The sequence below is a fragment of the Pygocentrus nattereri genome, chromosome 20, assembly GCF_015220715.1.
Source record: "Pygocentrus nattereri isolate fPygNat1 chromosome 20, fPygNat1.pri, whole genome shotgun sequence".
Classification (NCBI taxonomy): Eukaryota; Metazoa; Chordata; class Actinopteri; order Characiformes; family Serrasalmidae; genus Pygocentrus; species Pygocentrus nattereri.
In genome coordinates this window covers 8,831,394-8,857,797 of record NC_051230.1, presented here as the reverse complement: position 1 = coordinate 8,857,797, position 26,404 = coordinate 8,831,394, and the positions used below count along the sequence as shown (strand labels likewise).

At 39.9% G+C, this 26,404-nt stretch overlaps 1 protein-coding gene across 1 annotated transcript; it reads right to left on the bottom strand.

Moving 5' to 3' along the window:
- Nucleotides 1-1,417: 1,417 nt before the first annotated feature.
- On the bottom strand, nt 1,418-26,342 carry pole (polymerase (DNA directed), epsilon). Its single transcript, XM_017705075.2, has 49 exons — nt 25,978-26,342; nt 25,136-25,271; nt 24,299-24,379; nt 24,174-24,218; nt 23,996-24,088; nt 23,649-23,803; nt 23,207-23,351; nt 22,914-22,994; nt 22,394-22,501; nt 22,160-22,270; nt 21,963-22,048; nt 21,757-21,876; nt 21,408-21,540; nt 20,662-20,775; nt 20,234-20,446; nt 19,973-20,080; nt 19,646-19,774; nt 19,214-19,316; nt 18,864-19,010; nt 18,503-18,648; nt 18,203-18,351; nt 17,849-17,941; nt 17,550-17,694; nt 16,768-16,925; nt 16,121-16,316; nt 15,632-15,846; nt 15,369-15,471; nt 15,181-15,261; nt 14,799-14,921; nt 14,211-14,414; nt 12,812-13,024; nt 12,326-12,469; nt 12,025-12,165; nt 10,019-10,172; nt 9,703-9,809; nt 7,943-8,119; nt 7,353-7,576; nt 6,740-6,960; nt 6,323-6,527; nt 5,907-6,080; nt 5,634-5,759; nt 5,044-5,176; nt 4,612-4,810; nt 4,233-4,364; nt 3,938-4,131; nt 3,577-3,777; nt 3,239-3,364; nt 2,800-2,889; nt 1,418-1,819 (listed from the first exon to the last, which is right to left on the bottom strand). The coding sequence occupies exons 1-49, from the start codon at nt 26,040-26,042 to the stop codon at nt 1,718-1,720; spliced, it is 6,849 nt and encodes a 2,282-aa protein (XP_017560564.1). The 5' UTR covers nt 26,043-26,342; the 3' UTR covers nt 1,418-1,717.
- Nucleotides 26,343-26,404: the final 62 nt, after the last annotated feature.

Below are 26,404 nucleotides of genomic sequence, written 5' to 3'. Positions count from 1 at the left end.
CGTTTACAAGCCAAACAGGGCATGATACTCAAAAATCAGCTCTTCATTTTCCCACAGGTTTCATGGCAAAAATCTAGATTAAACCCCAACCAGTCATATTCCCAAGCAAGCATCAGTCTCTTCCGAGAAGCGCGGTCATACACAGAAAGATAAAGATGTGGTTTCTCATTGGACTCCATGGCACTCTATGGGCTCGTAATGTGATAATGACGACTCTTCCTGCAAGATGGGCTTTCATAATGAGATTGAAGAAGAGGGAGACTGCATCCTCCCAGACCCTTCCTCCCGGAGATTAATAGCAACACATCGATTTCTACTGCTCACACTTTTGAGGTTTATGGACCAGCCTCCTAAGAGATTGCTTTAATAACCGCACCTCTCTAGACATGGCAAGAGACAGAAACCAGATCTGAGACGAAGACGAGAGACAGCTTTCTGCTGGGCATGGTTTCTACACAGCCTTACGTATTTGACTTCACAGGCCTTCATTTAAGACAGCAATGAACAGATAAATACAAACTGTACATTATAACATCAACGCTCTGAAATGTAAAATACAGAACCATCAGTATTCTCATATTCTCTTTGTATAGACAAGGGTTCATTATGAATTATGGTGCTGATGTTTACAGATCAGCACGGTCTGGTAAATTTCTTGGTCTAACACACCAACTAAACCTGGTAAAAGGCGAACATCTGAACAGGGAAAAATCACTAAACTGTGCCAGATTCAAACCTCCAGAATCATAACTGATGACCCCAGGCATCAATGGCCTTAGGCTGATGGACCGGGTTGAACTTTAGAGCCCACCACAAAATTCCTGCACCATACAACCTACACAAGCCATGTAAGCCCAACCGAACCACTATCTGAAACAAACCTTCTCTGACAGGTTATATTACTTGAATTATATTCAGGCAGACCCATCGGCGAAACCTACAGCATGACTCATCTTATGGCCCCACTCTCATCTGGAGGAAAACAAGGTTATCTTGGGAGAGTGAGGCTGAGTTACTGTAGAACTGATTTGCACTGAAAGGCCTGAACTCCAGTAAGTTATATGCAGTGATGCTTTTCAGATTAAGCAGAGGCAGAAACCAAACCCTGCCTTAGATGAGAAGCTTAATTAACTCGTAATGTGATAATGGAAAAGTGGCATGGTCATACTGTATAGCTCTCATTAGCTGATTGTTGCAAAAGGATATTGGTGATTATCCCCTTAAATGGCTCTATAGAGGGTTCGTGAGGTCATAAATTGATATTCTGGGAAACCAAGACATACATTTGAAACAGAAGGAATATCTAGATAGATGTGTGTAATAAGCACAATGGGGAAAAACGTCTCATTTACACATAAGTACTGTAACTGACAACACTCATAATTTATTCATTAAGCCAAATGATCAGCCCTTTTCCCTTAGCTGAAACATTTTATTGCTGAAGTACAAAAGTATTTCATTCAAATACAGAATATAATGTCAATTATTACTCTTTAGATACACACCACTGTGTTCCCAACACATCCTGGTACAACATGTTCACAGAAAATGATGCTGAATCAAGATTTGTACAAAAATCTTTTATAATCCTTTGCACATAATTTCAAGCACTGTGATAATTATAAAAGAGATCAAAGATACATTTTGATCTAATCTGGTCAAAAGAGATATTTTACACACAAACATACATTTATACAGACATACATCCACCCAACTCTTAAGTGTTCATCCTCAGGATCCAGTCAATGGTCTCTAGCAGGAAGTGCATGTTGTAGTGGGCAGCAATATTCCTGAACACGGTGACCTGCTCTGTCAAGTTCTGAGTGCAGAATAATGTAAAAGAAAACCATAAAAACCACATTAAACAGAACCTTAAGAGCACTGTAAGAGCATTAAATGAAAAATTAGATGATGGCGGTATAAATCTCTGACCTCACAATAATCAGATTTAATTACAAGTGCTCAGGAACAGAGTCAATGCACTGAAATCTCAATTCACCATGATGTGGTTGCCTGGCATTTGAAACAGTATTTGTCACTCAATTATATTTTAATGTTTTGCTTTTGACAACACAGACAACCACTCGCTTTTTGTATGTTTTACACAATTAAATATCTGCTATGCATGCATTAGCAAAAATCTGAAAGGATTTTTAATTTTGCTTCATTTTTCAAATATATTCAATTTTTCAAAACTGCTCATCATCCCAGTCCTAATTAGATTCAATTACATTACATTAGCTTTACTGTCCTAATTGTGATGCTGTAACGTGGCTGAATTAATTCACAGCAATTCTGCTAACTGAGCCAAAAATGCTCCACAGCAATGAGTAAATTGTTGCTGCTACAGATGAAAATTAAGTTTAGCGGCTGTTACTTTTTCACATGTATGATATACGTGTGGTAAAACTTCTCTTAAATAAACAAATTAATATTTTAAACATTGTTCTGTCTCCTCATGTCCTCTGTTGTATATTTTGTATGGTTTGAATCTATTTAGTGTAATACCTTTAAATAAAAGATCGATACAAGATAGACAATTATATATTATCTAATATTTTATCTAAGATGTGAAATAATTATTGACAAATTGGGACAAAATTATGAATCTTGCAAAATTGTTTAACATCCCTGCCTAAATGAAATGAAATTAGATTCGCTTTACTGTTCATGAAGGAAATGTATTTTTTTTGCTGAACAATGACCAAAATACAATTCAATACACACATTCCTCACATACATTTTACATTTTTACATCCTTATTCACTACTGCATGAGTAAATCTCATTTCGGTGATACCTTTGTGGTAAAGGTGAGTTTAAAGTCTCCAGCACAGCTGCAGTACACGGGCATGTTGGCTTCCTTCACCCCTTGGCATTTGGCACACTCCTGTAACCAGATAAAATCATGACCACCATACTTTGTGAGCCAACTAAAAGCACATTTAAGTAGGTGTATAAGGTCTAGATCACAGAGAGACCATGCATGAACACTGTTCTAACATCTAACTGATTATGTAGGGCACAAACACACAGTTCAGCATTTTCTGGTTCTAATACATCATTACCCATTCAACCTCAATGTGCAGTAATAAGACCGTCCCATTTAAATGGTACTACATCTTTGGTTAAGTAAGTCCATAAAATACTACACAGAAACCTAACAATTACATTTATTACAACATATTGTAGATCAGCAGTCTTAGTTTTTGATGTAACAGTATATGACTGCCACTCACCAGGTCCTGCAGGGTGTAACTCATTAGTTTCTTCTGCAGAGCCTCCACTAGAGCCATTTCTACTGACTCAGTGTCATATGGGGCCTGGCAGTTAGAGCAGAACCACTGAGGTAAGACAGACCCATCCTATACAGGAGGAAAGCCACAGAGGCGGAGAGAGAGTGAGCTGGATGAGCTAAAAATAATAAACATTATATATAGCACTGGAAAAATACAGGACAAAAAGCAATTTTAAGTACATTAATGGCTTCTTGATCACTTCCTATAGCAGTCTAACTTGATCTTCAGATGTGTGGTGAACACGGATTTTAATTTGTTGCCCCGACTTGTGTACGAACCTGGGCTACGGAAGGGTCCTTGCAAAGGTCAAGGTCACGACAGAAGTTGCAGTGGTGGCAGATGACCTCTGGCAAGATGTAAGAGTTGCAGGGGTCATGGAACTGAGCTTCCTCGGAAAACTCCCCAACGTCCACCAAACGCAGAAGGTCTCGCTTTAACTTATTCACTTGATTTACAATGTTAGAGTCCAGGGAGAGGACCTGAACACACAAACAAAGATGCACCATTCAAGCTTTGACAAGCTCTTGCACACACACACTTGAATAAAAACCGATCTCCCTCAAATTATTGTGCATATTAAAACTTACCCAGCAAGACCATAAATGGCTCAAGCTGAGAAGTAAAGGTATGGGGTCTCACCTGGCAGACGTATTTGATGAACTCCAGAGCTGGATTGTTGAGGGGCAGGTGTGATCCAGGAAGCACAGGGAACATTTCAGAGGGCAAAGTCACACTGCGTGTTCCAGAGATCTTCTTCTGAATCTTTTGCGTGATAGTGAAGAAGTTCTGGGTAAGCTCGCTGGACACATACTCCTGAGAGAATGTGATCATGCCTGCAGACAACACAGAGAGATAAACAAACCTGGAAAGACACTACAGGTGTTACACCTTTATTCCTCCAGTGATTTAACAAAATATAATTCCAAGTTCTTACCAGGAAGTGCACTGATATCACCAGCAGGTTGTTGGGTCATTTGGCTTCCGCCCCGTCTCTTTATAGGCGTGGCTCCAGGAGCATTTCGTCTAAGCTCCTCCTTCATGCTGTGATACACAGCAGCTATGTAAGCTGTACAGAGGCAAGAGAGAAGCAGGAACATTGTGTCACTAAATAAGCTGAAAGTTCTGAGAGAAGCATATGTGGGGGAAAAAAAAAACCTTGTGTTTAAGTGCTTCAAAATTAATTATCCATCAATCATTTTCATTGTACATGTGTGTTAGAATGAAGACACAAAAAGTAATAGTTATTTGCAATGATCAAAGTATAGTGATAAAATATTAATATTTCAATTAAATGTAAGTGTAAAACAATCCACCTGAGATGATCATGAGGAAGTATTTCTGACATGAAGCTGTTTGAGGCAGATACTGCATGATGTTCCAGTTGCTTTCAATCAGGTCCTCAACTTCTTCATCCCCATCTTGCTCTTCATCTTCCTGTGCATCAGCCTCTTCATCCTCATCACTGTCCTCATCTTCTCCTTCCTTCTTTTCTTTCCTCTTTTCCATGCCATTCTTGTTTCATTTAAAAAAAAAAAAAGCAAATGAGCAATTTAATTGACGTATTCTAATTTTGATGGACAAGAAACAGTTGAGCAGCTCCAAGATGGAAAGACTACATAACAAAACGACCTGTCCTCCACACATATGCAATTAACATGATGGATATAAATAGATAAGCAAAAGAACAAAATTGCCTTTGTGCTTGCAGAACATGCAAAACATAATCTAAGTGAATCATGACATACCTCTCCATACATAACACTGGAAGGCAGTTTCCCCTTGACTCCCCCGTAGTTGGCAGGATCCATCCACAGCAGGAAGTCCCAGCATCGAGAAAATGTGATGGACAGAGAGTGGAAGATCTCCCGGGAATGGATACTGCAAGGTGAGAATCAAATATGAGGAATTATACACAGAGATCATTCCACTCTTGAAGGCTTGGCTACTTAACAACCTTTTGAAGCTGGGCAAGAGAATTATTCTTATTGCTAAAGTTTCATTTGTTTATGTTTTACATTTGCCTGGGGATAAGCTATAAAAATCTGTAATAAATGCCTGCTCTGTACAAATTAGCAACTGACATGGACTGTCAACTACTGATCAGGGCTGGCATCAGATTCTTATAACACTGCTCTGCCTTAAAAAAAACCTTTTTGCCATTCATCCTATTGTACAATGATACAATGCCATGAAATTTGTTAACTAAACTTTTACACCCCTTCATTATGCAAAGTCATTCCAAGCTGAATCTGGTATTTCAGGATGGAAAAACATGCAGTGGGATGAAAGGGATAGACAATCACTGGCACTGTTAGGGGGGGAAATTAGGTCTCACCTGTTGGTGATGTACTCCACGTATGCAATGGCATCATCAATGCGCCGCTTCTTGGTACTGAGGATGATACGGTTAAAGTTCCCATAGACAACAGAGGAACCGAGCCTCTTAAACTCAGCAACCAGTCTATATGAGAAAAAGGGACACTTATCATCTGAAATGCTTGGTAACATTACAGCAATAAATATTCAAAAGGGGTCATAATGCATTTACAGTGGACTTTACAGCTTGCAGCCTTCCCAAACACTTTTGTCTGTATTTTATGCCACTTACTGCAAAAAAAGTTTCTTCATCATATTGAGAAGTGTGCGGTGCAGTGCTGGGTCATACAGCAGAGAGCTGGGGGAGCGCAGCCAACGGTAGAAGTGCATCACTTGGTTATCAGCGTAAACATTATGGTACTGCGTGATCTCCCGCACCCAGCCAACCACCATACTCTTCAGGATCCTGCACACAAACAAACACAATTTCAAAGAACATGTTTATCCACATCAAAGTTTACATCTCAACCAGTTTTTTATGTATGTACTTTTTAACAAAGTGAATAAGAATCAAAATACTTTACTGATCACAGAGGGAAACTGCAAAATGCTCCAATGTTCTCAAACTATAAAACTTATTATTCACTAAATGGCACTAATGATCTCCTTAGAGGGAAATACCAAACTCATACACATGCAAACACATACCTAAAGGTGTTGGAGCAGAGGGCGGTCTCATCATAGCTGGCCACAGCGCTTGCCCCCTGGTTCCCTGACATCATTTCCTCCAGTGAAGCATGCTGGATGACATCAAAACTCACACCCAGACTGGCCCCACCCTCCATGTCATTCACATGCTGAGACTGCAGGATGGTATTCACTGCCAAGCTCTGAATGTCCAACTCCACACACACTAAAAGAAAAAAAAAGCCCCACAAGTAAGTAAAAAGGATAGCCACTGAGTGTATTCTCTCATATTTCACAGTAAAATAAGACTAAAGCACTGTTGGACACAGTAGAAAACTGGACTTATGGAGAAACGGACTGCTAATTTTACTTTATTCAACCCAGCATAATCAACTAAGGGCCAACAAGTTCTGCTAACCCATAAAGAATGCGATGTACCTGTGGAGAAGCAGCCTTGGATGTTGATCTCCACCGAACCACGCTCATCACTCTCCATCACCAAGCGGCTATCATCTGCCTCCTTGCCCCCAAGGTCAGGTCTTGCTGTGGGAGAAAGCCACAGCAGGTGGTTGTGTTTCCGCAGGTGACGGGCCAGAAATAGGTCTGAGCCAAAAATGGAAATGTCCTCAGGTAGGTTCCCCACAGGCAGGTGATAATACCTGCAGTGTGGAAGAACATAAGAAATTATGAAAAAGTGGGGAAAAAAAAGAAATTATACAAAAAGGACAAGCCATGTGAGAAAGCTGAAGGTAGGCATAAAAAGCATTTAACTTCTATTCTAAAGGAATGACCATCAAGCCTGAGGTTAAAGTATTATGACAGAGACCTATAAAACTGCATCATTTAGCCCAGGCTTCATCTTTGTTCATTAAAGTGTCCTTTAGGCTCCAATTTCTTTTATTTCTTAGCCACACCTACACTACAAGACCCCTCAGAGATGGTCAAAATAGCCTCCTGCTAATTCATTCTGCCTTTTATCTTTTAAATTTAGGGAAGCTGGGTCCAAATTAGGCCTAAAGGTCATCGTCTCTCAGTGGTTTATGTGTTGTACCTGGCCATGTCAAAGGCTTGTGATAGGCAGCTGTCCAGGTTAAGGTAGTGTTTGATCATACGCCGGGCACCGTGTCGCTGCCAGTCGAGCACACTGTAATTAATTTCATCTGTCACATGCACCGGGACCACTGGGAACTCCTCCAGCACAGCCATGCCGGCAACCAGCCGCCGCAGTTCCCAGTTAGACTGCACAGCAATGAGAGTTGGACCACGACGCTCCTCCTAAACACACACACACACACAAACATATACAAACTTAACACAAGCTACAAATTCAGAATATTATTTTCCCATCAAATACTAGAGCTAAAATTTCAATTATAAAATATACTGTATAATGTAACTTGTGTATTTTAATTATATAATCCTTATTATATAATATGGAAATGATGCATAATTAAAACTGCATTCTAGAAAAAATATTCTCCTTCTTAGCCCTTTCCCACTGCATTCTTTCAGTATTGTGTACTATATATATATATATATATATATGCCCAAAAAGAGAACAAAAAACTCACGCTGGCACCTCACAGTCAATATAGCACAAAATGTATGTGCATAAAAAGCCACCAAGGTGGGTGTTTATACCTTGTAGCTGAGCAGAATGCGCTGGAGGGCACGGTATATGGCCTTTACATCATTCTCAGCACGCACTTCAAACAGGTGCTTCTCAGGTGGCAGCAGCTCCTCAGAGGTTTTCTCCAGGAGGGCAGTGCGCTCTGCTCCATACATTGTACTCAGGTTTGGCATCTGGTTACTCCGAACCTGAATGGGGTGCCAGAAGGTTAGAAAAGAGAATTTTTTTTTTTTTGGAACTGCCACCCCTGGTAAGCATGAGCAAAATGAGTTGTAAATGAGCTTGAACTTTTTGATTTTCTGCAATTTCCCCCTGGGATCAATAAAGGAATCTGAATCTTTCATTCAAAATATAAAAAAAATAAAATAAATCTTTATTTGAAGTATAATGACAAAGAAAAAAAAACCTCATGAAAAAAAAAAAAAAAAAAAAAAAAAATATAAAAAGCCACAGTTACTGGCAATTATTCAAACTCTTAAGAGTGAAATCTAAATGAAATATTCATATTTTGTGTTTTTAAGTTCATCTGCAATCAGGAACACTCAAATGGTCAGCAGTGATTTCATGTTTCACTACAGTCACTTTGACTATATATAAAGAAAATAAAGGCCCAAGGCCGTCAGTTCTCCATCGTTATGAGAAAGACTAGAGAATAAATCAAATTATGCAGGACAAAAGGTTGCTGAGCCGCACAAATCAGGAAATTGCCACAAGAAAATAGCTGAACAGTTGAAAATGTAAATTTCCGATATTATTTGAATCATTTAGAAGTTCATAACAACTGGATATTTTAAGAATCTGCCAGGAACAGGATGTATGTCTATAATGACAGATGAGACCAAAATGTCTCAAACACCAGAGCTGAGACTGGTGTACACAAAGACATTCATGCAGAAGAGTACCCCATCCACAATGCGAAGTATGGTGGTGATGTTGTTTCTGTCTATTTTCTTCCAAAGGCTGGATACACGGTATCACAGACTCAATCAAATACCAGCAGAACTAAAACCAAAACTTGACTGCCTCAGCCAGGAGGCTTAAACTGGGCCATAGTTGGGATCTTCCAGCAGGGCAATGATCCAAAACACACCTCAAAATCAACACAAAAATGGTTCACTGACCACAGACCTAAGGTTTTGCCATGGCCACCACAGTCCCCTGACCTGAACCCTGATGAATGAGCTGAATATGAGACCACAGCTTGAAACTAAAAGTGGAGAGGTCCTGTATAGAGGAATGGTCTCAGATCCTTTGCTATGTGTTCTCCAGTCTCATTAAGCATTATAGGAGAAGATTCTGAGATGTTCTCTTAGCAGAGGGAGGCTCCTCGGAGTATAACAAAAAGCGGTGCCAATAATTGTGGTACCCACACATTTGAGAGAAATAATATTGCCTAATGAGACTTTTTAAATTTTCCCCAATATCTGTACTTCAAAAAAAAGGTATATTTTGAAATGGTCATATGTTAAATGAAAGATCAAAAGAATAAGCATTAAAGAATGTTTTTACAGCCTGTTTTGCTCATGTTTACCAGGGGTGCTGCTATTTGTGGAGGACACTGTATATTAGTCAAATGACTACACAACATTTTATCTCACAAATAAAAAAAAATAAAAACAGCCCGTATCAAAATAGGCACAATATTTCTAGCAGAGGACATTTGCTTAAATAGACAAATAAAAAAAATATACAATCTGTTTAATTTCTTTTCAGGCTCAAAAAACAGTTAAGTCATCATGAGGAAGAAAAAAAAAATGCCACTCCTACTAACCGTGTCAAGGACAAAGATGTTGGCTTTACGCTGAGAAGGGATGAAAAGGCCAAACAGAGCCTTGTGACCCTGACTGTGATGGTACAGGTACATATGCCTCACGCTTCCTGCAATACAAAGACTTTGTAAGTTATTCTCAAGGCCACAAAACAAAAGCACCCATGACAAGTGGCAGAAAAATGAAAACAACCTGCTAGTGATTGAACAAGTGAGGAAAAGTGATTAGGTGTTGATTTGTCTCATAACCTTGAATATGAATGAGATGCATGGGTTCATACTCATTTTCCCCAGCACTGGGTGTAGTTTCAAGTGTTACCTGGCTCAAGGTAGCTGAACTGGGCCAGGGAACGCATCTCTAGGTGCTCCAAGTCGAACGTATCTGCCTCACGGCCGGCAAGCTCCCTTACCACCTGCTTGTTGACCATACACACACAGCCCAGCTGCACCAGTGCCCGGAACAGCAGCGGCACCTGCAGGATGTACACACAAGAACACGCTCAGTCAATCAGGGAGTTCAGGCACTAGATGAACTATAGCAGTGAAAGAATGAATCAGATGTCGGGTGCCTCAGAAAATCTGTCTGTGTCTGCAAGTGTTTTCAAAACAACAATGACACTGAAAACAAAATGCGTTTTGAATGCATTTCTACCCAGGAGAAGAAAGAATAGATACATTCACACTTTTGGATTGACAAATGAAAGAAAAACACTGTGCAAAACAGCAAAACACAGTTGTATAAGAACTGTTAAAAAGATATAATTACAGAACATTGAATCTCAATGTGTGCTCATGGTGAAACTCTGAGACTTCTTTCTGAGCCGTTTGTGCAAAAAAAACAAAACAAAAAAAAAACCTGGTGCAGACAGTTCTGCTCAGTCCGTCTCCCAGAGACTAACAAAAGATCTGTGATTTTTTTTTTTGTTCTTAAGACAAGATTAAGACAATCAAAAGCTAACTGTCTGAAAACAGTATTTAAGTTTTCTTTTTCAAAATTCTGTGATGAAAACGGACTACAACTACAAAGTACTGATGGAATAAGAAGTCTCAAAAACAAAATATTCAGGATATCTAAGGAAACCTTAGTAAAATAAAGCTACTTAGAGCATCCAGCACTGCTACCCTGAACTAAAATGAAGCCAGCAGCTGATTAACTTTTCATCAAATCAACACAGGCATTCACAATGGAACTGACTAAACCATGATAACTCTGGCTAGGTAAGCTTAGATATCACATGTTGCAAAGCGCGGGCAGAGTAACAGAGAACACGGCTTGCCAGGACATAATTCATAAAAGATGCATGCTTTTAAAAGCACATCATAGATTTACATGTTTAGTGTGGCAATAACGCAGTGACTGGACAAAATTATGAGCGCTGGCAAATCTTGTTAACACTAGTTGAACGTGTGAAATCTCATGATCACAAGATTGCACATTTCTAGAGGATTGGAATCATTTGTCAATAATTGCTGTTATTTTATTTGGGTAAGCGATGAACAATAACAATCACGATTCAACTTTCCTAAATAGAAACATAAGAAAATGTTCAATAAATGTCCAATATGATGCACCATTCTCACACTTCTGTGTTCTAATAATAGCCCTGGTGGCATTTTCTACTGCACGAAAAGCAACACTACTCAGCTGTCACAACAAGAGGGCGCATTTTTGAGGTCTTCAACATGATTCTGAGGTGGTGGTAATTAAAACAGGTCACCAAATGTACTTTGGCAGCCATGAAAATCTATAAAAAATATCTGTGTCTTGGAACCCCTGGCCAGTGTTTTACAGTTTTAAGGGACTATTCAAAAGCCACAGGATGTAAACAGCCGATTTGACATTTATGGTAATTACTGACATTGACTCATACAAAAAATTTTAAATCGCAATATCATCTTTGGCCATGTTGCTCAGCCATACTACTTCATTCAATACCTAGCACAGTGCAGATACTACAAATACATTAAGCTAGATATCAGGTATGTAATGAGATTTTCAAGATTTTGGGAATAGCAAGTAACTTTATAAATGATAAGAGATTCAAGAGTTTTGTCGTCATATGTACAGCAGAAGAGGCAGTTACACTATACAATGAAATTATTACTTTGCTGTAAGAATTTCATTGTATAGTGTAACTGCCTGTTCTGCTGTACATATGACAAAAATAATATTGTGATCATCTGTTTACAGTACTTCCTTATATTAATAAACAAGCATTGGTTCCAAACTTTTGAATGGTAGTGTACATGGTATTGTCATATCATATGATTGAGGACAGGATGCAAATTAAAAGGCTTAGTTAAGGCTCCTGTCTATTCCATTACCTGTGTCTCATAGACTCCTTCTATGTCCGGGGCAGAGAGGTCTGCATTAATCTCATTGATGTGTTCTTGATACATGTCCTCGGGCACACAGTACTGGTATAGGTAATACACTATGTTGGAGCGTGGCAAAATCCGGTTAACCTGTAGAGAAGAATGACTCCAATCAAATGTTTACATAGAAAACATTTTATGGGCAACAGCTTTACAGACATGTGCGTTCACAAGAGTATCATTTACTAATTAGCTCTACAAAATAGTTAATCTAGAAAGGTAACGTACAAAGCTCTTGCTCTTGACAGACCTTTTTGTATGTGGCCCCTTCGTCTTGCTTGGGCACTCTTTGATTGACATAGAACACTCGTGGAATATTGAGCTTCATGCAGTGCAGGTCACTGCCAATCACTGCCCATAGCTTATACAGGCCTGGGTGGCTTGTCTCTGCAATCTAGCGAGGATTAAAAGACAAAAATTAGAATAAATTGAAATATTGAGGATGGGGAACTTGTTTAATTAACATAGTAAAGACATCTTAAACCCAGACACTGAATACAGTTTTGGTCCTTTGTAATAACTGGTAGTTGATGAAGTATTGATGCAAGTGTTTGGTCACTGTGTTTTGCAATCCACCACTTACAAAATCCAGGACTACAATCGAAATTCAAAGTATAGATCTATAGAAAGACATTTTAAGAAAATGACTGGCAGAAAAAGTGTAACGGTATCCTAGATTAACCATCCTATTTGAGAAACCTTGACATATGGTATTAATACAGAAGACTGGTCCCACCTGTACAACCTGCCAGGGCATGTCCAGAATGCTCCTGGCTGTCCTGCGCAGGAAGTTCCCCAGCCCTGTGGTTGGTCCGTCCCTGATCACTCCACCTCCGGTTGGCTGAGCCTCTCCATCAATCAAGCGGCGCTTCTTCCTGCGCTCCTTTCTCTGACGGATCTGTAGTTCCCATTTTTTCTTATGGTAGCGCAGCCAAACCAATCGCTCCTCCTAAAAATGAACACATTTCAGAGAAGATTCTACCAAAACTATTAATCTTGATAGAGACCAATTACACTGCGTTCCAAATTATTATGCAAATGATATTTACCTAAATGGTCGATGCAAATGAGTCAGTATAATTTTAAGTTATCAACCATTAGAGCATAGATCTAATTTTACAGAACAAATCTCCCAATGATAACAGTATTTTTTTTTTACTTTTGGAAGAAAAAAATAAAATAAATAAAAATACACTGTTCCAAATTATTATGCACAACAGTTTCAAAACATTTTATAGGTTGTAAAGAACTGAAAATGGTTATTTGTTGAATTTGCGGCATTAAGAGGTTACATTTACTGAAATGAAAAGCAGGTAGGAAAGTAGGTGGAAAGTAGGTTTATGCACAACTGCAAGCCTCTGGAGGATCCTACACCTTGAGGTTCGTGGGACTCCAGAGGCACCAGCAGCTTCAAATACTTGCTTGCTGCTTTGTAATGGCATTTTAGCAGCTACTCCCTTAATCTGATGATTTTGTCTGGCAGAAACCTTCCTCATTATTCCTTTATCTGCACAAACCCGTCTGCTATGTCTTGAAATCTCTTCACAATCGATGATCACGCTCAAGTTTTTGTGAAACATCTAATTTGTTCATACCTTGTCCAAGGCATTGCACTATTTGACACTTTTGGCAGCAGAGAGATCATTTTTCTTTCCCATAATGCTTGAAACCTGTGGCCTGCTTAACAATGCGGAACGTCCTTAAGTAGTTTTCCTTTAATTGGCCTCACCTGGCAAACTAATTATCACAGGGGTCTGATATTGATTTTCATTTGCCACCATCATGGCCTAATAAATAGTGCCGCAGTTTGAGGTACAAGCAATGCCTAAATTCATACTGAATGCAAGTATAGGTTAAGCGCTGCCACAAGCTTAGTTGACTGCACATAAAATCTGTTGATTATTCAAGTGAATAATTTAAAGACACTTCTTGAGAAACATCTTGTCTTGAACGCCTGATGAGAATATGTTTGGTTTATGCAATTTATGGTACAAACAAAATACTTAGAAATACAGTGGCCTCATCCACTAAAAGGACTCTCACAGCTTTATTTACATACATGAGCATGTGCACCTACTGCGTCTACACATTAAAAGGAAGCTTCTGGGGAAATGGTATGAAGGTTTATGCAGTACCCGTGTTGTGCCCCTAGGTGGCGGTGGTCCCAGAATCTCTCTCCAAGACTGAGTAAGCTCCAGCTCCTGAGACTCCGTCTGGCTGTCCTCACCATGAGACACTCTCTTCCTCTTTGTGCTGATGAGGATGGCAGGTTGCAGGGGGCGCTGCGGAACCCCAAAATCCTCTATATCTGGAGCCCCATCCTGCTTTTGTTGGGTCACCTGCGAAAAAGAAGCAATAAAAAAAAGTGCAAAAAGAACAAAAGAGCAAAAGAAAGAGTGAAAGAACAACAGAAAGATAAAAAGGAAAAAAACAAACAAACAAACAAAAAAAACGTGTGATGAAAGACAGAGGCAACAAAAGTCTAGCTGTGCATTCACATGTATTGATGTGTACCCGGGGGTGGATTACAGGAGGATGATATACATAAATAAAAATCCTCTTCTGTAAAAATGCCATGTAAAATTACATTTTAATTCCATCCACATTTGAGAGCTTTGAGACAGCAGCTGATGCCCATGCTTCCTGCTCTACAAAAATAAGTACAGCTATACTTCTTAATACAAACCCCCTTCAAGGACTTTCTGCAAATCGACATTGTGTACCTGTCTCTTTCCTTCACTAGTGAACAGCTCACTGATTTTCTTCTGTTTGTAGATGTCATTCTTTTCCAAAAGCTTCTTATGCAACCAGTCCGGATGACGCACTCTGGGCACAGGGTTTTTCACCTGAGAAAACAACAAAATCAGCTGTGTGCTCAGACATGCACATATGTCAACAATCTACAACTAGAAAAGGACTGCAAAGACACACACACACACACACACACACACACACACACACACACACACACACACACACACACACACACACACACACCAATGAAATTCTAACAATATGCAGCCCACTATATGTAGGCATTAATAAACTGTGATAAACCATATCCCAATCCTGTATCCTGAAGTGAAAGCATAAGCATGGCTTCACCTGCTGTAATGCTGCTGGAATGGTGATGATCTTTTGAATAGCACTACCAAGCCTCTCAATGTAGTAACCCCAGTCCAGGATCTGGCCCAAAGACAATAACAGTAATATTTTCAATTCAAGTAATTCATCACTGATACAAAGTTTGACAGCAGATCAGAGAATGACATTTATGCAGAGGACAGACATACTGATCTAATGTCCAGGTCGTGAAGGCTGGGCATCTTGAGCCATTTGCGTAGGAAATGCTTCTTTACACTAGCTTCAGCCTGGAATATGGCAAGAGGAATTGCCCTTCAAGGAAAAGGAGAGAATGTACTGAGGGAAACGATTGAACACTGTTTGCAACCAAAAGAGCCTAAAACTGACTTTGGTTTGTAAACTTACCACAAATAAAATAATGCAGAACCTCATGTTAGTGACATTATAATTCTGATAATTCTCCATGCCTTACCTTTCAGTAACAGGTGAGCCTTCAGGTTTCCGGGAAATGACGTAGCGGCAGCTCAGGCCAGCGTCCTTCACCATCTGGTCACCAAGAAACTCAGCCAGTCGCTTGGCTGTGCTGATGGAGGTGGACTTCTGTTCACCGTAGTCCTCAAGCTTTCGGGACATGGATCGATTCTCTGAGATGAGCTCAAAGAGCTCTGCATCTGGCATGTTGGCCGCCTGTAGCACAGGGAGAGATGACACCAATGTGGATATACATACACGTGTGTAAAATATTTAAGATTTTTGATTCAGAAGTGTGAGAATCTTTGATTTGATTCTCTGAATCAAAAATCTAAATAAAATGAAAGAAAAAAAAAAAAGTAATATTTCATTTATTTCAATACCATTCACCAGACACAAAAGACGTGAAAATTGATATACTGGCAGAACTAACAAAAATTAAATGGTAATCTAAAGAAAATATTTTAACAGCTTTCATATACCACCCTACCTTGCTGTAGAGCACATCTAGCCAGTAGTCTGCCACTTTAGCAACAGAAGCATAGACCTCCTCCAGAGTGGTGCCCTTGAGAAAGGCCTCGAATACAGACGACTGAAAGATTTTAATGAGCTGGAGCTCTCCTCTCCTCTTCACTTCGAAGCCTTTCAGCTCAGCCAGAGAGCCATCTTCATTAAACACAGCATACCTGGCAGCCAAACAGAAACACAAACCCCAATCATCTCAGAATGAAATCTCCTCACATATACTTGCATACTCATTTGGGGAGAGGGGGTGATTAAAAAAATAAAAAAATAAATAAATAAATAAAAACATACACACATGAAACATGGTGCATCCAACAAGAAAGGAAGCCTTGGGCTCATTTTACATGTTGTATATAGTGATAGAAAACACGGCAGTACAAAAGCAAACAAAAAACTCTGGTTCTATTTGATAAAATTGATAAAATGATTTTATTGTTGCCAGCAGTGACATGCACATAGCATCCTCATCTGATGGCATATTTTAAAAAGCAGCTTCCTTTTTAAGGTGCCCTGGGGGCTCATCAGGTTGGCAAGATGACAGTAATATTCCTCATAGCACTTTGCCTTATCTTTCAGGCTTCAGCAATGTAACACATGGGTGTATTTTCTCACCTCTTCTTTAGCTTCTTGCCCTCCTCTTTGGAGGCAGGCAGAATCATGGCCAGGTATGGTCCATCTACCTCAAAGAAGATGCTGTTCTCTGCTCTTGTCTCATATGTCAGCGAGGCCGGATCCACCAGCTCTTGGTACTGATGATTGGTAAAACCTTCCTGTAGAAGATAAAACAAATAGAAATTTAAAAAATGAAATGTTCATAAATAAAATTTTACAGTATCTTCAAGAAATTATTTTCCAGGTTACAAAATCATTTGTCCTTTTACAGGACAGACTGAAGTACATATGCACACAGCTGCTGCTTGCGAAGTCATTTTAAAATGATGCACAACTGCCAATAATTTTAACACTAAAGCCAGCAATACAATGACCACTTTCTGACATGCTCACCGAAATCAATCGTCAACCAGTCATCATTTCAATCAGAAGTTCTACTTAAATATTAGAAGTGAATGTTACATGCTCCAAAAAGTTGGTGTGCATTAAATGCAGCTCTGCTCTCCCAAGCATTCCAAAACAGCATCCACATATTTATTCACATGCAACACTATAGGCATTTCAAACATTAGGTAAGACTGGACACTCAGACTGGACACTCAGACTGGACATATAAAATGCAATCTCTGTAGCATAACAGCACAACTTCAGTTTTCCAGGACAATTTATGGTACAGGTATTTCTGACTGAAATTAGTGTAGGATTTAGGAACACTTCCAGAATGCGTGAGATCCTGTACTGTTTTCTCTAGTCAATGCTTTACTGGGATTAAGTTAACTTGCCTTGACCATGATGTTGAGCATGGCTCCAGGATAACTTATAGTGACTTTGGGTTTCTTCTCATTAGAGGACTTGATCACAAAGTTCTCAGGGAATGTGTTAGGGAGGACACACCAGATACCATCAGTGTCCAGCTCCAAAGGCCTCCTGTGCCAACAAACAAGCATTCAGACAGAGCCAATATAAGTCCTTGAAGCTTACAAACTTTTGAATCACAATCTTAGGAAATTGACAATACTTTTTGCTTGTTATTCTATGTTTGGCGGCAGAAGGTTATTTAGCGTGAGAATGGAATCCTCACCCAATCTGCTCGATCAGTTCTCTGGCCTGAGTGATGATGTTAGCTCCTGTGTGACACACAATACCAGCCATTTCCATGGAGTACCACCGCGCTCTACAAACATAAAACGGGTTTGAACAATTCATCAATCTCTTTATTACTGCACAAATTTAGATTATTTTCAGAGACCAAGGACACCAAAACCTACAGAACATTTAGAACCATAAACAGAAAACAAGCAAACATGGATGTGTCTGAAGAGACCGCTATCAAAATATTTTACGCTATTGACCGTGTATTGACTCTAGAAGCAGCAAACTATTGTAAGGAAAATTACATTTATACAGTTATGTCACTGTGCTGTTAGGTGCGCACCCTTTTCTCATGACATATCCGTAGAAAGAGTTGAGGATGCACTTGTGTGCAAGTTGCAGAGACTCATAGAGGATCTCCATGTTCTTACAGCGCTTCACTTCAGCTGCATCACCACTCTCCTGAGCCGCAGATAGCTTTTTCTTCCACACCTATTGAGAGAGAGGGAGAGGGAAGAGTAAATTTGAAAGCATTAAAGTAATTATATTTTCCCTAATTGATCATGTTTCATCCTGAAGATTCTTAACCTCATGTTCTGGGGGGACTGGCTTGGCCAGTTTTACTTGGGCTTGATACCAGTACCTTATGCAGTCCTTTAAACTCATAACGTCTGTCACGGAAAGCTCGGACTGTGTCGACGTAGAAGGAGTTCTCTCTCTGGCAGATTGTGGTGACTCTCTCCTCCAGCCTGGTCAAGTGCACCTTCTTATAGGCCTTCCTGCAGTAGTCTAGAAAATAACACAAGATAGTCTTAGCCTCATCTTAATTGTCAGATCTGTTTTCTAAGATCTAGTCTTGCCCAAGTCGTATTCAGATGTGCACTTTGACATGGAAATGTTAAAAGCTATAACTTACAAGTCTGTTACCAGAGACATCTACATAAACAAGGCTTATGGAGTCTGAGTTGTGGGTTTATTTAGGCTGACATGCGTCTGACACTCACCTCCCAGGCGTTTCTTCTCATGGCGAGCCTGCTCCTCCCTGTTGAGCTCATGGAAGGCACGTGGGTGCCCGTTAGGAAACAAAGGTGGGAATTTCTCAGACTCCAACTGCTGCTGGATACGATGGAACTCACTACGACTGGCCGGCACTGCAGGGGATGAGAAAAGATGAGTCGACTTTCATGTAGAATAAACTTTGAAGCCCTTATTAACCTACGAAGGCTTCAGCCTAAATTCTCATATAAATGAATAGAATGCATTTGATTGAAAATACAATTTACTCTATAAACTACTTTGGAAAGCAGTCTCACTATGTTAGCCTTGAGCAGAGTCTGTTCAGGAAACCACTTACTGATCTCTCCTCTCCACTGCCAGGCCATCCTCCGCTGGCAGTTGGCTCCAGGCTTATTAAAATCGCATGCAGCACAGGTAGCTTCATCCACCATGGCAGATGGCTGAAAGCAAGAAAGCAAGTATGAGGGGGGTGGAAAGAAAGGCACGTAAAGAGGCAAACAAAAAAGGTCTATTTAATAAATCTTGCGGTTGAACATGCCATGCTATGTACATTTATGCTGTCTGTGTTTTAATACACCTGACCAGTGCATTAAGAGCTTAATAACTACTGGAGATTTAAATTAAGTGTTGGAGCAGGACAATACATGATGGCAGATCAGGTCACCAGGGCTCTAGTCACATAGGTAGATATCTGTTCACTGAATATGTAAACATTTGTAAATGCTAAAAACTACTGGGCTTAACTTATATATAGTCTACTGTAACTTACCTGTAGTCTGTTGGTAAGAATGATGTTGGGGTACATGGCACCAACATCTAGATGGTAAATAAGAGGACACTCAATCCTGTTTGGCACTTCCTTCAAAGAGATCAACTTCCTCTTGATCTCATCACAAACCTGGGGGAAAAGAAAAGCAAATGGGACAGAACACAAATTATATTAAAAAAAAAAACAAAAACCAACAACAACAACAACCACAACTCTTAACAAAGCTACTGACCTGAGGGAAAAATAAAAGCTTTTATCAGACCCAGATCCATCACATGCACTTCAACAATTTCAAATACTTTTCTCAAATACAGTTAAATCACAAACCTCGTTAAAATTGGTGATCTGCTCCAGTGGAATCTTCTCCTCTTCCTCAATTGCGTGACGAAGAGTCCTCTCCACTCTCTGAAGCAGGAAGTCAAATGCTGCAGGATTCTGTTGGATAAGATACAAAACAATGAAAAGAAATTAAACTCAAAATACATTGAAAAAACCCTAAACCTAGTCTGATTTTTATTTTAAAGAGCAGTGCTGCTGCAAAAAAATGCTGAGTTTTAAACATTCATTCAGACAGCAACAGAAGAGTACCATTTTGAAACGGCAAGGGATGTCACTGCGAAAGACTCCAGACTCCAGAGCCTCAACGTGGCCACCAACATAGGTCTCAGAGTCCAGAACATGGCCATCGTCTGTAAGTTTATTAAACACTTGCTCCTGCTTATTAGGGAAAACAATATTTGCATGAAAAGCCTGGACCATCAACAGCGCCTCACACAGCGTCCCCGAACCTTTACGTAACACCTGGGAGAAAACATACCACACACATACAATCATACAGAGAAAAATGGAAGAAATAGTTAACCTCATGAGCACTGACTACAGGCATCATTGCTTTTTCCATGTTACCCAAGAGTGCCACCTAAACCTTTCTTAAACATCTTTTCTGCAGTCTAAAGTAAAATCTTCAAAATAATTTTTGGTGCTACTTAGTGGATTTTTTTTTTGGCACTACAGACCTCATCTGGTTCCATGGGGATGATGGTGCACAAGGCAAAGATGAAGGGATGGACGTATTTCATGTAGAGGTAGTAGGTGGCCACAGCGTCAGACACGGAGTAGGTAGCCAAAGTCTGAAAGACAAATCAAGTGAAAGAATTAAAAGACAAATAATAAATGCATGAAATCAGCATTAATGTGCATAACCAGACCTACAGTACTGCACAAAAGTCAGACACCACCCTGGACCATGGACAGGAATGCTTAAGATCTGAAGCAAGGGTGACGCTTGAATTTTTTTCCCCCCTACTGTTTATGTGATGGTGAGTTTCGGTGGTCTACCAGGTCTTGCAGGGTTATTAGAGGTATTATTTTCACTATAGCTTTTTTTTCCTTAACTACAGTCTTGGAAGCTGTTTTAATTCATTTCAACTTTTATCTAACCTCCTCAGAAATATCCTCTTTATTCATTTTAGAAGCTCATGCGAAAGAACTTTGCAAGGCAAAGTGTGTTTGGGCAGTCATGTGAAATATTAGAGTCTCTTTAAAGGATAACTGTCAGTGATACCTTTGGGAACAGCTTGAAATGAAATTGAATGAAATTAGAGGGTGGTCTCTGAATTTTGCACAGCACTGCACGAACAAAGCCACTGTGTCTGGCTGTTTCTGCTTGTAACTCCATCCCTATATGACAGTTAAATCAAGATGAACATGTAAGCCTGGTTGCTGAAATGAACATGAGGGCATGAAGTTAGTCTGGCTCTACCTGTGGTTCTTCAGTAGCCATACGGCACATCTCCTCTGGGTCCAACTCAACAGGGTCATAACTCAGCTTGGCCTTTGCTGCTGCCTTCAGGTTATGGCTACCTACTGGGAGGTAACTGTCTCTTTTTACCCATCTACAATGAATGGGACAGGGACAGAGAGTGGTCAGTTATAGCATAAAAATAGATTCTGGCATTTCTACTACTGTAAGCAGTACAATAAACAGTATTATGAGCCTTCTGATCAAAAATCTATGAATAAAACAAAAAAGGCTCTTTTGCATATAATTATCTTCATACTAAGCTAAAATCTCGCCTAGCTGTATCTCACTGGCCTTTGGCTTCTCCTACCTGAGGCAGTCCATGTGAATGGCCTGGCTGGCTTTGTATTCACCCTGGTTGTCCTTTTGAAAGCCAATCTCTTGGTGCATCACGAGGCCATGGTGGGCTGCACGCGTCTCTACAAATGGCCTGATGGAAGAAAACAAATGAGAAGTCACAGTAAGTCACATGCAAGCGCTTGCAGATTGACTTTCGTACTGTATATTTAAGCTTACCAGTCAAAAAAGTCTCCATTGTAAGTCACAAAAATATTGGGTTTGGTTTCATGGATGTGCTCAAACCACCTCTGAATAAGAGCAGCCTGCAAGCAGATAATGCTAACCTTGTCAGTAAAAGGTCTAAAGGAAAAAAAAAAAAAAGATAGGAAAGAATGCAGCTGGTGAAAGAACTCCAGTCTTTGGTTGCTACTTGCCTCATCAGGCTCATTGAACACAGTGAAGGGCCCCTCATATTCTGGTTTAGGAGTGAACTCAAAATCTTCAATGTCCTCTGAGACAATCTCCCGGTTTGTGATTAGAAAACCCTAACAGAGAACAGAACGAGCAAGTGAGGCACAGCACACAGAACGATTAAACACCTCACCTTTATGAGCATTTTATCCAAAGTTCAAATTTTCAAAATTTTGGTCTTAGAGTGGATGACCAACCTGCCCATCAATCATGTATGAGATCATCATTATTTGGTCTGTTTCTGCATCAGGGAACTTCAGAGGAAGCTTAGTGGTCTCAATATCAAACGCCAGCACAACCGGATCCTATACAAGACAAGACCACAGTCAATGAATAAATCACAATGAGCTCTCTTTTCCTCTTGGCTCAGGTGCTCATGTCGCCCTTAAAAAAGCCTTTAAAAGAGCAGAGAGGGAAAGAGAGAGGAGAAGGACGAGCAGCAGAAAAAGGCTGAGGAGCCTTGATTTTAATAAATGCACTGAAACGTCTAGCTCATAGGCCACCGACAAGCTGCCAGCTTTGGTTCTGAGTTCTTGTTTAGATATGTTGGTCCTTTGTGAGTGAAACTTAGAAGTAAAATGCCTGCTGCAACCCTTAACCCTGCCTCCAGCATCCTTCCTGATCCCAGGGTAGCACAGGCTGTGCTTCAGTCTTCTGGGCATAACTTCAACATCTCATTAAAAACGGCAGATGTAATTCTGCCACACTGATACTTACTGGTCGCTCTACAAGATCATCTCGACGCACAATCTCAGGAGAGTAAGCACTGCCTCTGTACCGCACATTATACCAGTGAGCCTGAAATCAGGAAAGGATGGTTATTAACACTGTAAATGTCAGAGACTTGGTTTAGCATAACAACTCCTTGCTTAGTTATAAAAATCTGTAGCACATTTCTAAAATAGCATTAACGGAAAGGTTGAGAAGGGACCATACATATAAATCTATTTTAGAAAACAAAGTTGATTCCTGCGACCCTTTCAATTTACATCTGCAGAGTGTGTACTTACCACATGGATCTTGAGGTCAATGGACAGCCTAACATGGTAAGGCACATCATACTCCCTCATATCCACAATATTGTCTAGCTGGTCAGCTATTTTCTTAGACGTGCCATCTTCATCGGCCGTCATCACACTTCCACCTACAAGTGCACTACACCACAAGAGGTGAGCAGTTAAGTTAGAATTTATGTCTCTATGATCACAAGATTAGCGTAACACTTTCATTTTGAGTAAATGCAACAATTTGGCAACTTCATTTGTTGATGTATTTTAAATAACACAATGATCATATCAGTTTTAAAAGTGATGCAATAGCCAGCACGCAACAAAAATTCAAAGTTGAAACTTCATCGATTTTACTATTACAAAAAACATACAACACACATTTTAGTTCTAAAAAAACATTGTTTATTTAAAATCATATTTCACAAGGAATTAAATAAAATACCTGGACAGCATATTGGTGTAGGCATCATTGGATTTCTCTCTCTCTCTGTTCTTTCTAACCGCAGGTGAAATCTCTCGCTTTACTTTGATGAGGTCATCCACAGTGTTGAAGGAGAGTCTGATGTAGTTCCGCTTCAGACCCACCAAATGATTAGGCTGGAATGCAGAATAACAGAATCCTTATAAATGGTGTAAATATGTATCAATAAACAACTTCAAAACAATTAGATTCACAAGCACTTTTCATTACACAGGTAAATGACAATGTAAAACAAAGTGAACGTCAGTTAAAAAAGATTGAAAAATGATTAAAACACATTAAACATAATAATTAATGCTTGTTCTTACCAAATCTAGATCTTCCTTGGGGACGATCTCTAGCTTTGCCACCTTTCCTTGAAACTTCTTTGACAAGAAGGAGATCACTTCTCGCTCACAGTTCTAGACAAAAGATGCCATACAAATGTCATATTGTATACATCTTAAACACATACTGATTAAACAGAACACAAAGCTTTGGTCTCACCTTTCTAGTGGCTATGTAGAAATACGGCTTATAAGGTAAAGCAACCTATTAAAACAAACAGTGTTACCAGTTGTAGTGGAGAAGTAAAATGCACAAAATGCTGGTTCACACACTTTAGTCCTCACCTTAAATCTGTTGCCATCCTCCTGAATGAAGTAATAATCCACAGCACTGATCATCCTCTTGTCATCGTCGAGAATTTCAGTCTGGAAGGTGAGAGATATGACAGGAAACAATAACAGCAGACTCGGCACCTTGTCTTGACAACATAACTTTCCTGCACTAAACAATACACTCCTATCCACACAACTACAGAACAAATGAAAAGGCAACACGATCAGAGCCTGCCTTGACTCTAAGTTGCATTCAAAAACCAGTGCATCCCTCTCACCAGGTGACTTGCAAAGCATTTTTCCTCCTTGTCTGTCCAGATTCACAAACTCAATTTCTTCTTTTACAAATATGAAGTTAGAAGTGGATGATATGGCAAAAAATGTATTTCTCGATAACTCAAGACATTTTCACAATACACAATACACTCACTGGCCGCCATTCAATTGCTTGTTAACACAAATAACCAATCAGCCAATCACATGGCCACAACTCAATGCATTTAGGCATGTAGAGGTGGTCAAGACAACTTGCTGAAGTGCAGACCGAGCATCAGAACGGGGAAAAAAGGGGATTTAAGTGATTTTGAACGTGGCATGGTTGTTGGTGCCAGACGGGCTGGTCTGAGTGTTTCAGAAACTGCTGATCTTCTGGGATTTTCACACACAACCATCTCTAGGGTTTACAGAGAGCATTTCATACAACGGACCAGGTTCAATATGGCTATCAAAGATATGCTCAGAAAAGCAGATTGTATGGCATTGTAACAATTTATCAAGATGACGATATATACGGTCATACTGCCCAGCACTATGGAAAGTATAGGTGACTTAACCAAGACTTGATCTTACTGGATGCATGTTGATCAACCATCCAGTTTTTTCACCAGGCTCCTTCATCCTTTCAAAGCCAAATCGCGCATCCATCCCATCTGTGAACTGACTACGTTCAAGCCGCTTGACAGCAGACAGGCCAGGTCCATCATCCCTATGTTTAAAACAATTATTGCATAATGGTAGAAATAAAACCGTTCTTAACAAGAAATTTCTTCCTAAAACCTACTTGCACAGTTTTCAAAGTTTTACCTGGTCAGATTTTACCTCGTCAGATTCAGTCAGTAACCAGTAGAAGTACATTTAAAAAAATGCTAACACAATATTTGTGAACGCAATGATTTTTATTCAATATTTTTATTTATCATGACCATGATATGCTCAGAAAATCATATTGTACTAGGTCATAATTCACCATGATAATGACAAATATTGTCATTCTGCCCAGCCCTTCACTCTTGAAAAAGCTGGTTCTACAAGTCATGCTTGAAGAGTTCCTTGCATAAAGAAGGTTCTTCAGACTGATGGAGAACGGGTTGTATTTTGATGCAGAGCATGTTGCTCTACACAGAATCTTTCAGAAAATAGTTCTAGCTATACAGCACCTGACAGGGCTCTTCTGCTGTTATGATGTCAGGCTTGTGATGATGGCAGAACCCTTTGTGGTGTCATATAGAACTAATTTACTCACAACACATTCTCTCATCAATCTGAAGAACCATTTAACCATGAAACTCTTCTGTATGGAACCCATGGAACAACACAGAATCAATACTTTAAGACTGTATGGTTAGGCTAACGTTACTCTAACGTTTCCCCCGTTTATGCACTAAACTCGGCCTGTTGTTTTGTGAACTTACCTCTGGTTGTCCTGATCTCCTCCATCACGGTCTGTTTTATATCGTCCGCTGTTCTGCAGAACCATCGTGGAAAAAGAAGCCGCCCAGAGTGCAGAGGTGCAGACGTTTAGCCCAGCTTGCTGTTTTGTTTCGTGTCTGGTAGTTAAAGTTAGAGCCGCTGCTAACGCTACTCCTCCGCTAGCGTAGCCACCAACGCGGCGCTGGTGTGTTTTACATCAACTTTTCTCTGTGTTCTCAGGCGCTGCGACCCAGAATCGCGTCTTCTTATCAATTTCAATGTTCTGGCTGGCATTAAAGCTCATATAAACTGAATTTTCTCTTCATTTATCGCTAATATAACCGTTATAGCTGTTTTCTGTTGTTTCCAAGCGTCGACAGCTCGCTCCGAATTTGGCGCGTTTTGCTTTGCTTGCCGCGAGCGCCCCTC